Raw genomic sequence first — 12,627 nt, 5'->3', positions numbered from 1 at the left:
TTGTTGAATACGAAAAGCATATATAGCTTTTCATTGCTCATCGCATTCACTATTGTTTTTCGAATTTATGTTATGTTCATCATTAAATCAACACATGACGTCTCACAAGCTCGATGCCAACTCTTCAAAAAGCGAGACCTTATTTGAAGTTTAGATAATACCAGAGCGCTGAAAGAAAGGACTAAAACTTTTGCAAACAGTTAATATCAATATCTTGATAGTTAAAATTTTGTTAAAACACGGCCACTTCACGTTCTATGATAAATAATATTTTATTCGATCCTAGCCTACTGCTCTGCTAATCCGTATTCGATTTCGATGCAATTCTGTGTCTGTTATTCTCGCTTGCGAAACTAAGGTAATTAAGGCCGCTAATGTGTACAGCAGACGTTAATGCACGTTACGGATGTGAAATGCAGAAATTCATGCAAACAGATGCGATACGTGTAATACCAAGTTCGATCATTTGTCAGGCTGACAAAAAAGGGTACACATTTCGTGTTTCTCCTTTAATTACGTAAACTGTGAATGCGTCGCATGGCTGAGCCGTTGTAATTTGCGCCGGTTCAACAGAGTTCCGAGCACCGGGTGTGTTCCGAATACGCACAAATAAAATAATCATGAGCCTTCGCAACGGCGTGATTATGTGTCGCTAACGATCCGCATAAAATAGTCCGTGTAACTTAAAACTGGGTCGCAAAATAATCATTCAAGAGCACGATCTCTCTCCAAATATAAAAGAGAGCGAGATAAATTAACAACTCAAACATCTCTCTCTCTCTCTTTCTCTCTCAACGTGTTTTCACGTTGAAGATACGTTTGCATTCAAGAGAAGGATGATACCTTCGACGGAAAGTAATCGATATTCAAGAGACGTTGTCACAAAACCGCAAACATCTCCCACGGCCAACGTGTTCTTTAATATAATATTTTCATCTTTCGTTCGGCCTTGTCGATGAATCCGTCAAACTAATGTTACATTAACATCGCGGAGAGAGAAAGGTACACGTTAACAATCATGCAATTGTACGGGGTCACTCCGATTCCTACCCCCAAATATCGCGCGGCTGTATTTTAATTGTAATAATTCACCGACAGTAACATGGCAACGCCCGTTTGCTCCATCAGCCGAAAAGGGTGATAAATCCAGGCAGAGTGCACTTCCGTCTACTGCAAGCAACTCGGGGCACGCACCGGGAGTTTTATTTGTTCATACGTTTATCTAACAAAGATGCAGGGTCAGATAGCGGTGGGCGACACGGCGACGATAAATTATTACATTTTACCTCCCTCGTGAAATTCCGCCTTTTATGGTTAACGCGTGGGAAGAACTGTCAAAGTTTGCGACAATATGAGTATACAATTGAATGAATCGATCAAGTACTCGACTGCTCGAGTGGCGCGGAATATCTGATTACAACAAAAACACCGTTGGTGCTTCCTGCGACGTAATTAAATTGCGTTCCCTCGTTTATAATAGGTCGAGAAGTTTATCTGAATTTTCTGAAGAAGCGCCGGAAAATCGCTCGCTAATATTCAACCACTTACTATGTAGATTATGCGGAAAAATAAACGACGTCTTTAGTTTACTCAAGTTTAGTTTTTGCGTTTACAATTAACTGCTCCGCTAAGTAAGTCACATGAAGTATTTATTAATTAGCGCGCGGAATATAGGCGAACTATAAATTTGTGAAATACGCGTATTTGCAATTTCTGGAAATATCCACGTTCCAATAGAATTATTGCGTTGCAATAGAACTGTGCACACTACAAGCATTAGCATTTACGAACATTAATTCAGTAAACGAATTCATAGAGAAACTCTTCGCTGGAACTATTGTTGAAATTACAAAGCTGTTTGAAATTACATCCAAGTGCGTATTGTAAGTAATTTTCAATGTAGGTGCTATATGAAAACTCGTTGGGGAACTTTCGAGTATGCAGACAGTAAATATTATACTTGACGTGAAATAATGTAACTCTCACTCTCTCTTTCTCTTTCTCTCTTATATATTTTCCTATGAAAATATTTTATTTCAGATGTAGAAAATTGTTCAAAGTAGGAGTCCTAATTACAGTTTTTTTTAGGTTCCTTTTAAGATAAACTTCGCACTGAGAAGATCCGCATTCTTGCGTCAGATAACAAAGATATAAAGTTACTTTCTTGAGAATACTCATTTTAGAGCATTAAAGCACAGGGGATTATAAACATCCCGCAGCAAAAACTTTATTTTTTATCATAAAGGCGCGAGATGCATATATAATTTTATTTATCAGCAACCTCATTTGCGGCAAAGTACTGAGATTTCGTAGTTCCGTTTACCACAAAATATATTGAACGTTTGTCATGTAGAAATAATTTCCTCCGGTAAAAAGGTACATGAAGATGTCCAATCGGAAATAGTGTAAATTGACTTCATTCGAGCGACTCTTTTTCAAATGGAGCTTCTCTTCCGATCGGAGATAACTTTCGTGAAAAGTCATTCCCTAATTGCGAGACGTCATCAGGAAATCTTTAATGCTTCTACGAAGTGAAATTTTGACGCGTTTTCAACGTTTGAAATATATTATGTATAACAATAAATATAATAAAATGTCACAAAAATTTCATGGTAAATTTATAGAATTTTTTCAGAATTATGTTCATGTTAATAATACTATGCTTTTTTACATATAATATTTTAATCTTCTGTATCTGTATAATAAACAAAGTGCCCTTATGTAAAATCCTTCCATTATTGTACTTCAAAAGCTTTTACTAATAAAATTATTTCACGGTAGACAAAACATTCCAGCGCATTATTATTTAATTGAATTTCCACAATATATAAGAACGATTAAATTACTCTTTGAAGGGACGAAACCAGTATGCATATAACTATGTTACATTCCTCTATAATTGTATTATAAATGCAATTTACTTATCGCGAGAATCCTCCAATTTTGTTGCAGCGATTTCTGTTTCCCGCTGTGTTTACGAGGAATGTTGAAAGCGACCTATCACTCCTCGCGAGATGAAATAAACAAGCATAAGAAAATGGCAGAAACGAGACGTGTTGTGATGTGAGAAATTTCTGGCGTGAGAATCATCAGCTCCTCTCGAGTGTGAGCTGCGAAGGAGCCGCGAAACGGGTACTTTAATCTGACGATGAGAGCTATAAGAAAGCGTCGAGCAGTGGCCGTCACTATATGTTGCCCGTATATTTACTTCTCGCTCCAGAAACGCAACCGCAATCTGCACAAGCGGAATACGGGATTATATGACTTAGCGGAGTTCTCAGATTTCGAAGAATTCTAATTTGAACTGAAAGAATTTTTCATTCGAACTACCGACCACATTTTTCTCGTAGGACACGTCGTTCGTATTGATATTTCTTATATTCTGCATACTCAAAGTTTGAAAAGTCGAAAGTAACGTAATGATAAGGAAATAATAGAAATCAATAATATATTAAAAGAAAAAAGAAAGTCTCTAGCGTATGTGAGAATGTGGAAGTGAAAAACGAAAACAACGAAGGATATAAGTATAGAATGAGTTACTCGTATCCGGATTATTGCTATGTTTGACCCTCCCATCATGTAACTTTTTTATTAGAATTCGTGAATAGCCGTCTCTGAAACGACATAATGGCTATCTTAGTCATTATTCCTGAAAGAGTTAGTTGACTTGGCCTAATATGTACTTCGTTTACCGCATCGTCCCCAGCTATATCTCATCGAGCTGAGTGGATCTTAACCAGCGGCTGAGTACGTTTTGTTTTCTCACGCAGTGAGTGCCTACCCTATTAAGTCATGTTAGTGAGTGAATTAATGACTCGTTCAACTTTAATATTTTAACATTGAGTATTCGCCGTAATTTCCACCCTTCTAATGTGTTGCAAAGAAAATGTCTAACATTTTGTAAACGTACGTATTGTTTGAAACATATAACATGTATCAAAGAATAATTATAAGAGTAAAAACTTGATGCACGCAAAAATACTTTTATTTCAGTTTTGGGGACACGAAATGCGCGGTATATTCTTTTTCGAACTCGGAATTATACAAAACATAAAAATCAAATTTTCCACATGTCCTGGAAACTGAGTTGGCACAGTTTCCAAAACGTTTCGAGAATAGCAGCAGGGAACAAACGAAAGAAAGGAATCGATTCGAGAAAAGCATGACGAGAGAGCAATTCAAATACATGATATATAACCATATCTCCGAGGCAGCGAGATATCTGTAAAATCACGTTTATTATAACTCTATGAGAGCACTTACATTGATCGAGGAGTATCGGCAACCGCGAGAACTCAATAAAAAACGTGTTCACACATACACATACTGCACATGCACACGTAATACACAACACATGCGATATTTTATGCAAGTTGGATTGATTAATGCAGGGATCAATGAGACAAGAACACATTACGTCTATGGCTATGATGTGTAGATATACGTGCGATGTGTATACGTCATTAGCACAATTTCGATTTCAAATTTAATTACTGGAATGTTCGATATATTTCATATATAAATTATCACGATCATTTTATAATGTAATATCAAGTGAGTATCTGTATATATTTAATGCTGGACGAGACTATATTGCATTCTTGATAATATCAACGCTTTTAATATTTTAATATTTCACACGATCATTATGGAATTTTGATTATCGTTTCTGCGCGATACATTTATCTATAAGATGCTTATTTATATGGTGATGCGCTGTTACCTCAACACTAGATTAAAGTTACGTTCATATATGCGTATGCATTGTTGTTTATTACGTTATAATCAGACTGCGCTATTGACATTTAACGATCTCGCCTGTGGTGCAGCCCATATAATTACACACGCGAAGTAATATTACCAGCACATCGGCGGAACTAGTATCCATGCCATTAATTGATTGCCATCGACAACTTTCGACATCAGGAGTCATCTCGGGCGCGAAGAAGTAATTTCGTACGGGTTAAGAGCTACGTTCAATCTCTATATTTCATTACCAAATCGCAGGATGACACTTATGAGATCGCGCCGTAGGAAGAAGAGCAAGTTTCGAAGAAGCAATCTTGGGAATATAAAATCACAAAATTCGACTGAGTGGCCAACTGCGCATTCAACAGATTAAATTTTACGTCGCAGAGAGACGCGAATTTCAATGAACAAATCGACAAATTAAATACAACTATAGAGTTATAGTTTTACAAATTAAATATAACTATTTTAATTTGTCGGTTTGTTTATAGAATCCCCATTTCCATCGGTCCTTTCTTTTTGCTGTTCCTGCAGTCCTCTCCAAGGTCCCATCGAACTGCAACAGTTCTCTTCCCAAGGCGCGAGATGGTGAACGCTAATTCGTCGTGCGACAGAACGTTCTCCGACATCGGCACGTGCAGCACGAGCAGATACTCGCTCACATGCAAGCACACAAACAGCCAACGAGCAACGACACGCGTGCATCACATTTCGTCGAGCATTGCCGGCACGTCGCGTCGTGTCCTACCGATTTCGTGCTCCACGAGCGACTGGGATAATTTTACTCACAGACTCTGCGACAAGAAACGTGACAACGCCAACTTGCTGATACGGTTGTTTTTCAGGCCGTCCAGCATAGCCGACGCCGCGATTTCCATTTTCGTGTTACCGCCGCGCAAGAAGAGAGATATTCAGGAGGGGGCGGACAGATATTAAATTCGATGCGATTCCGCGAATGCGATCGGCTTAATCGTCCGCTCGCGGGAGTTGTATGTCTCACCGGAAACGACCGGGAAGCTTTTATCCTCGCCGCCGCTTTATCTCCCAACAGAAACGCACTCTACGTGCCCATTGCTGATCCGCTGCTGCTCCATCGATGTATCCCGTTTCATGATCCGGCGCTCGCCCGGTGGCGTTTCGAACCCTCCCTCGGCTGCCTCGCCACCCTCGTGAGTCTCGTGCAGAAAGAAACTTTATGACGATGCGAACTTGGGTCGCTTCGATGGATCAGTTCGATGTTCTCGTTGATGCAGGTAATTCACCTCTCCTGCCCTCGACCATGCGCCATCAACCCGACGTGCGTCGGTATCGAGCTACTCTCGTTACTCCGATATCTCTCTCCGAACCGGAAGCAGTGTCTTCTGCTATTTAACTTTCTCTATCTTTTTCTCACCCTCGAGTGGATATTTGTGTCACTCTTTTTTTTTGTCCGTTAATTTCACCCTACGTGTTTTTGCTAACTCTTCACTGGGCCGCGCCCTGTCAGTGGTCAGCGGCGTTTTACTTAAACGCAATAAGGGAAAAAGGTGCTCCGGAAGAAGTATCATCAACAGGCGCGCAGGTATCACAAGTCGAAAGTTCGACTCGATGATTCGGAAGTTTCAGTTATCCTATTTAACCCAGTTTCTACCGCTGGTATGGGGCTCGTTATGTTTCATCGAATGGCGCTCGTTATAATTATCGCGCAATTTACGCGGCGCTCTTTAACGTCCTAGGTTACGCAAATGCCACTAATGGCGTGCGTGTAAAAATACGATCCTCGTAGGACCACACGCGCGCGCGCGCGCGGGCACGGACGCGTGCGTTTGTGTACGTGCGTTTGTACGCTGTGCGCGTGTATTGAACTGTCCCGCACTCCCGAACGCCGGAAGTATGCGAGTTTGAGGCACGCACGCACTTGGAGGATCGCAAAACCCGCCGTGAGACGCGTAACGGCGCTCGATAATCAACAACGAACAATGCAACGCTAACGTAACAACGGCAACGGCAACAACAAGCGAAGTTTCGCCTGTGGGTGAACAACAACGGGGCTTGAAATAAAACGGGTCACATTATACACGCCTGGACGAGTCCGGAGCGTGGATCGCGGCGGATTTCATCGCGCGACTTCCGGTCCCACTAGTCGAAATTCTTCCTCACGCACGGAAGCACTCTCCGTACGCAGGCACGCACGCACTGTGGAAGACGTGTCAGGAATCTCGACGGGGCTTGAAACGCACCGCGGAAAAGGCACCATGAAACTCTATTTCTATCTCTTTTTTTTTTCGTTTTCCTCGTTCTTCTTCTTCACCACTTTTGGACTTTTCTTCGTTGTGTCTACCGAAGGATATCAGGTTTATCGCGCCGCCCGCCGCGGTACCTTACGTGATAATATTACAGAGGGGAGACTCGGATGTCCGTTTTATCTCACTACCCCCGATATACAGTCGAAAGAATAAAAATGCCAAGAGGAGGAGTCTCTCGTGACTCTCCGGATCGATCTATGATCTTTCTCCCTCTTCGTCGTGGCGGCTAAGATGACCGTCACAGATGAATAAATTCACTTCGGCCACTCGAGGATCATTCGAGTTTCGCTCTCGTTCTTGCTCTTTCTCTCTCTCTCTCTCTCTCTCTCTCTCTCTCTCTCTCTCTCTCTCTCTCTTTCTTTCGAGGAAAGGCACTCTCGATCATTCAAAGTAGAATCGTAGAATCAAACTATTTGGATCGTTTTAACAGAGGAAACAACTGAACGACAAGGCCGTTCGGATTTTACCCAGGCACGTGACAGAATAATTGTTTATTTGTGTCTAAGGGGGCAAACAAGTCAGTGTCGATATTGAGTCAGGGTGATAAGTCCGGGTTGCCTCTTGTGAGACGTGAGCGAGCCGTTCGCCAAAACGCGGACTGTCACTCCGGTCGACGGTGTGACCTACTCGCACTGCTCTCAGCTGCTTCCAACCCCCAAAGTCGTACCGCCATCCCTACTCCGTAGCCACCCCTACCTCCGGCTTCGCGTTTACCCCCGGAGCATAGTCATCCCTAGCCCGATCTTCTCCGTCTCGACCGCTCCCCACCCCACTTTTTCTCCTCCCCTGGTCACCCCCTCCGCGTAACCGAACCGTCGCCGTTCCTCCTCGCCCCTCCGATCCTCCCACCACGCGAGCCATTTTCCACCCCCGTCGCCCTTCGACCGAGCTACCCCACGACCGCGCTACACGCTCTCTCTCTTCAACCACTCTCGGAAAACTTCTCTAGTTTTACCGTAAAACCGTTACCGTTTTTCCCAGGTACGCCGCCGTCATGCGTGCACGGTCTCGAATCTCGTAGATTTCAGCGCGACTTCTCAGTTTCGTCCGCGCGATCTTGCCCTCGGCCGGCCGATTAGCGTGAACCACCCTCGCGTGCACGGCACCCCGAGTGACTTTTTGCGGAGGGAGAAGGGACAAGCGGGGGATGAACGCTCATCGTGCGTTACGTGATCCCCTTGGTATCTGTGCGCGCGCGTATACGTGCATGGCGGACGCACTTGCACACTTACTGGCGGCGGCGCGTATCATTAACATGAACGGATCTTATCGATTGTTGTGCCGGGTACACCCAAGCGCAAGAGTGCCGAATAAGCATCAACAACGATAACAGATATTCAAACAAGAGCTATTGTTAGGGGTGCACGCCACCGGTGAAATCGCGAAAGTCACGAATTTAGGAACTCGGAAAACGTCATGTCGCGCAAACGTCGACAGTCTTATCTCACGATGATCGTGTTTATCAGAAAAAATGCAACTCGCGTGTTGACTCCACTTTATCGAAGAGAAATGCTGCTGCGTTTGATGTTGCGAGTTGGATCACCCAATATAACGATGGACAGCGTATAACTGTATGACAACGCATCGTTTTGGAGGCAGCTCGAGATATCACAGAGCTGATTAATCATTAGACACGCACAATCTCAGGTTAGCGTGTCATTTGCATGCGAATCTGCTGTTATGAAAATGTTCTTGAAGCAGCCAGTAGCAGAGAGGGAACGGGCGTTCCTTCGCGTTCCCACACGTGTCTGGAAGATAACTCACCCAGGGTCGTCGGGCTTTTAGCGTGGCGCACGTTTCTTCCTCGTGAAATGGGAGAAGATGTTACGGCACATGCATCTCTAAAAGTTTCGCGAATGCTCAAAGCCATACTTTCGAGTTCGCACGTAAAGGGCCGCTGCGCGACCAGCGCGACGGATCGGTATCCCCGCGATGCGGCCAGCATCCTTGGACCAACAGTGGTAATTTATCTCGCAAGTTTAGGAATCTGTCCACGAGAAATTATAAAAGTTCCACAAGTGAACGAGCAATTTGCAAGGCGGCTCGAAGAAACGGACGATCGATTAGACGAACTGAAAAACGTGACGGACATTTCGAATGTTCTTTGTTTTTCGCATGTTTGGTAACTATCGATTCGCGTAACCTGTTCAATTTTTCCACTCTTTTTTATTGCCATGGATCGAACATCGAGAGACAAACGCCGCTGCACTAAGCGGCACGCGAAATGAGCGCATTCTGAGCTTTTTCCATCGCATGATCCGACCATTCGTGGTTTTTGCGAGCGCAATATTACGGCTGATTGCCATCGAATCGCGCGAGCTTGTTGTCGCAATCCGAAGTGGAGATGAAACGCCTGTGTTTTTATCGTTTCTCATTAACGTTCCCCTGAAATTATTTGTACACGATCCACCTAGTTACGCGCAGCGAACCGCACGCACGGAAGCAGCTTTGTCAATATTTATTAATTGCGGGGGCTTTTCTCAGTGAAACAATCTTCCTCGCGATTTCGCAACTTGGCCCGCCCCTCTCGCCGCGATAAGAGACATAATCGCAGAATATACAGCCGCTCCCGCGTCGAATGCAGCGAATACATTAGCAATTATAAGCTCCTATCGGTCACCTGCCTCGCGATCCTTCCTAAATAAAATATGGCTCACCCTCGACTCTGATCCCCCCCCCCCTCCACCCCCGGGAGATAGAACCGGGACCGGACGATCGGCGCCGGACGCGAAGATACCATTATACACGGAGAAATGGATCCGGCGAAACGGAAACTGGTCGAAGATAGACGCAGAACCTTTCGTAAACTTCCGGCCGAAGATGGACGTTGATGGAACGCTTATCCGTCATCTCGTTTTTCGTCGAGGGATCGTTCCCCTGCGACCCCCTTCGCGGCGAGCCCCTCTCGAGGAGGCGGCATTCAGGAATTTTCCACCGTGTTGCGGCGCATCTCGCTCCGAAATTCCCCGGAAATTCGGCGGGTCGTCGTAGTGCCCGAACTGCGCAACACACCGACCCGACGTTCCTAATACGTAGAAGCCCGTGGGGTCGCGGCCATTTCGTTTATTACCATATCAGTCGGGCGATATCAATCCGTCGCCCCAATTGCGTGACCCCCGGGTATTCAAAACGCAATTACGTGTTGAAATGAAGACGCACAGGGCGCCTATACACGCAGGGCCGATTACGCGTCTCGACATTACGGATATTAAAAATTAAGTAAAACGAATATCACGATCTACATGGAACGGTGATTTTTTTGTCATCGCGAATGAATGGAATATTGAATAGTAATTTATGAAACTAGTGTTTTTATGAATTAAAATTGAGAAAATATAGATTGGATGGCCAATAAATTTTGATACAGATTATACGGGGAGAAATTTCTAGGTATTTCTACAGATCGCCATCAGAATGGATCGAAGTACATTCTTGCTGGGTGGAAAAAGGTCCTCAGCACACATACAACTCGCCTCACTGATACGGAGGTACTCATTCGTGATACGTGATTAAATGAAAATTCTTAATCCTCCCGTCCCGCCACCTCATACATACCAAAGTCATTAATATATGATGAGATTAGCGACATTCACGTCAGTACATCTTTCTCGCACAGGTAGCGAATAGAAAAGATACGAAACAAGCCAAGGCGCGAGACCAATTTAAATATAAATATGTAATTTAAATATATAATTAAATAGAATATAACGAGAAGAAGATTAAGATAAAACTACGTTTTCTCTATACACATATCGCGTAATTTAAAATACACACCTGGCAAAGTTGTATTATTTTAATGATCTATCTAATCATTTATCTAAGTGATTTACGAAAACGTTTGGAAATTCGATGTAACGATAAATTTCCTCTATGATGATAAATTTTTCGAAATCTGTAAACGTTTATTTAAGTTGATGTTCTATCTTTTTACAGTGGCACGTTTTCACGTTTGCCATTGTATAGAGAAGTGAGCGCTCTTTGAGTTTGCCTAACCCCTTCACACTCGTAAATGAGTTATCTCGCGAATCAATGCACTTCAAGTGACGCTTTGAACAAGTTATCACGCGACTCGATGACGTTTATTTGACGTTTGGGCGAGATATCTTGTCAATCTGGCGACGCGTCGCTCAGCCGACGCACGCTGTCAATACGATATATAGTTTAGCTTTAACATTTTCCAATAACAGATACAAACACATATGAAAGTGGAAAATAGAAGAAATTGCGTCATAAGCACTGAAATATGTATAAAATGGAGGCAGTTTCGGGTAAGATGTTTTTCTCGTTCCAGCAAAATTGCGTAATGTGCGTTTTCACCCTAAGGACGGCCTAAAAGGTTTTCCTAACGTTCCCAAAGTATCCTAGTCTCTAGTGAGAAGGGCGATCCGTCACTTACGTTAATACCCTCGAATCCAAGTCACTCGGTACCGTTTATAAATTGACAATGCGTGACAAAGGGCTCGATAAATTTCATTTTCGTTTCTTAACAATATTTTTGTGAAATAAAATTCTAAAATACGTAATTACGTAATCATTATGTTATTATAATCAAGGCCGCGTACCAGAGTGCTCCAATGGTCGATCGTCTTTAAACAGGGCGCCGTTCACAGCACCTAAATAATTTATGACGTTATATTACATCGTTGCCATTATCGTGTTCATTAGTCTATATTGCGCACTTGCTATACGTTATAGTGTATGCTAGTATGGTTGCAATAATATTGTTACCGAGCCATTACAGCACTCTCATCTTTAAGGTCCCGAAGATAAACACGATGTTAACATTGCAACATTCACGAAGAGTTGCGCCGACCGGAAACTCCGAGCACAAATATAATCGTATCATTAACTTGCGATTTCCAACGAATTACGAAAGCTCTGCGAACTTTTTCACACTTTCTCTCGTATTTTAATTAAACTCATTTAATTAAACTCGCGCGCCGCGATGCTCACGAAACGCATAATGTCGTGGCACATATTTTCCCTTTCGCGCAGCTAGATTTACCTACGTCTCGCCGGCCGCTTGCAACTTCCGTCCGCAATGGAATCTCGATGTATACGGTGTATACCGCGCCTTTAAAAGCATTGCTGCGCGTAACTCACGACGCGAACAATCGCACGATTTTCCGAAACATGAACAACCAAAGAACACGCGGACCGTGTGACAAATCGCGCCTTCAGCGTATATAAATTTAAACTGTAAATCGGAACGTCGTGCACCACAACGGAAAGCGATGAATGCGATAAATACATATTTGTGTATCTCCGCAAGTCCGCAAAATCTTTACAGAACAAAAATCAAATATAAGAATGACACAATCAGTTGTATGCCGTTTCAAAAGCAATGACCGGAATACGAATCCGTCGACCGGAGAAGCTCGACGTATGCGGTACGACACGACGTGTCACTAATTAAGTAGATACTTTTTGGGAGATGCTTCGGGGGTAGCCGCGATCGGACCACCTCGTGATTGATGACATCTAATTAGATACGTACGCGGTAACATTGGCTCCACATCGTGGACATAACTATCACTGCGCACGAAGGCTCACGTATGTGGGTTACGGATAATTCTGGCATGTCAGCCACATT

At 43.3% G+C, this 12,627-nt stretch overlaps 1 protein-coding gene across 5 annotated transcripts in view; it reads right to left on the bottom strand.

The window, feature by feature from the left end:
- Positions 1-12,627, bottom strand: part of LOC105277534 (synaptotagmin-7) — a 126,867-nt gene that overhangs the window by 53,505 nt on the left and 60,735 nt on the right. Inside the window, exon 1 of one of the 5 annotated variants that reach the window (XM_011335939.3) lies at positions 5,539-7,801. The exons of the other annotated variants lie outside the window; for them this stretch is intronic. Within the exon in view, the coding sequence (XP_011334241.1) occupies positions 5,539-5,627 (89 nt within the window). The 5' untranslated portion in view covers positions 5,628-7,801. Of the gene's footprint in view, positions 1-5,538; positions 7,802-12,627 lie in introns of those variants that run through there. 5 annotated transcript variants of the gene reach the window in all.

Source organism: Ooceraea biroi, chromosome 7, assembly GCF_003672135.1.
Source record: "Ooceraea biroi isolate clonal line C1 chromosome 7, Obir_v5.4, whole genome shotgun sequence".
Classification (NCBI taxonomy): Eukaryota; Metazoa; Arthropoda; class Insecta; order Hymenoptera; family Formicidae; genus Ooceraea; species Ooceraea biroi.
Note: the sequence above shows the minus strand (reverse complement) of the source record. Positions and strands in the feature narration are given on the sequence as shown.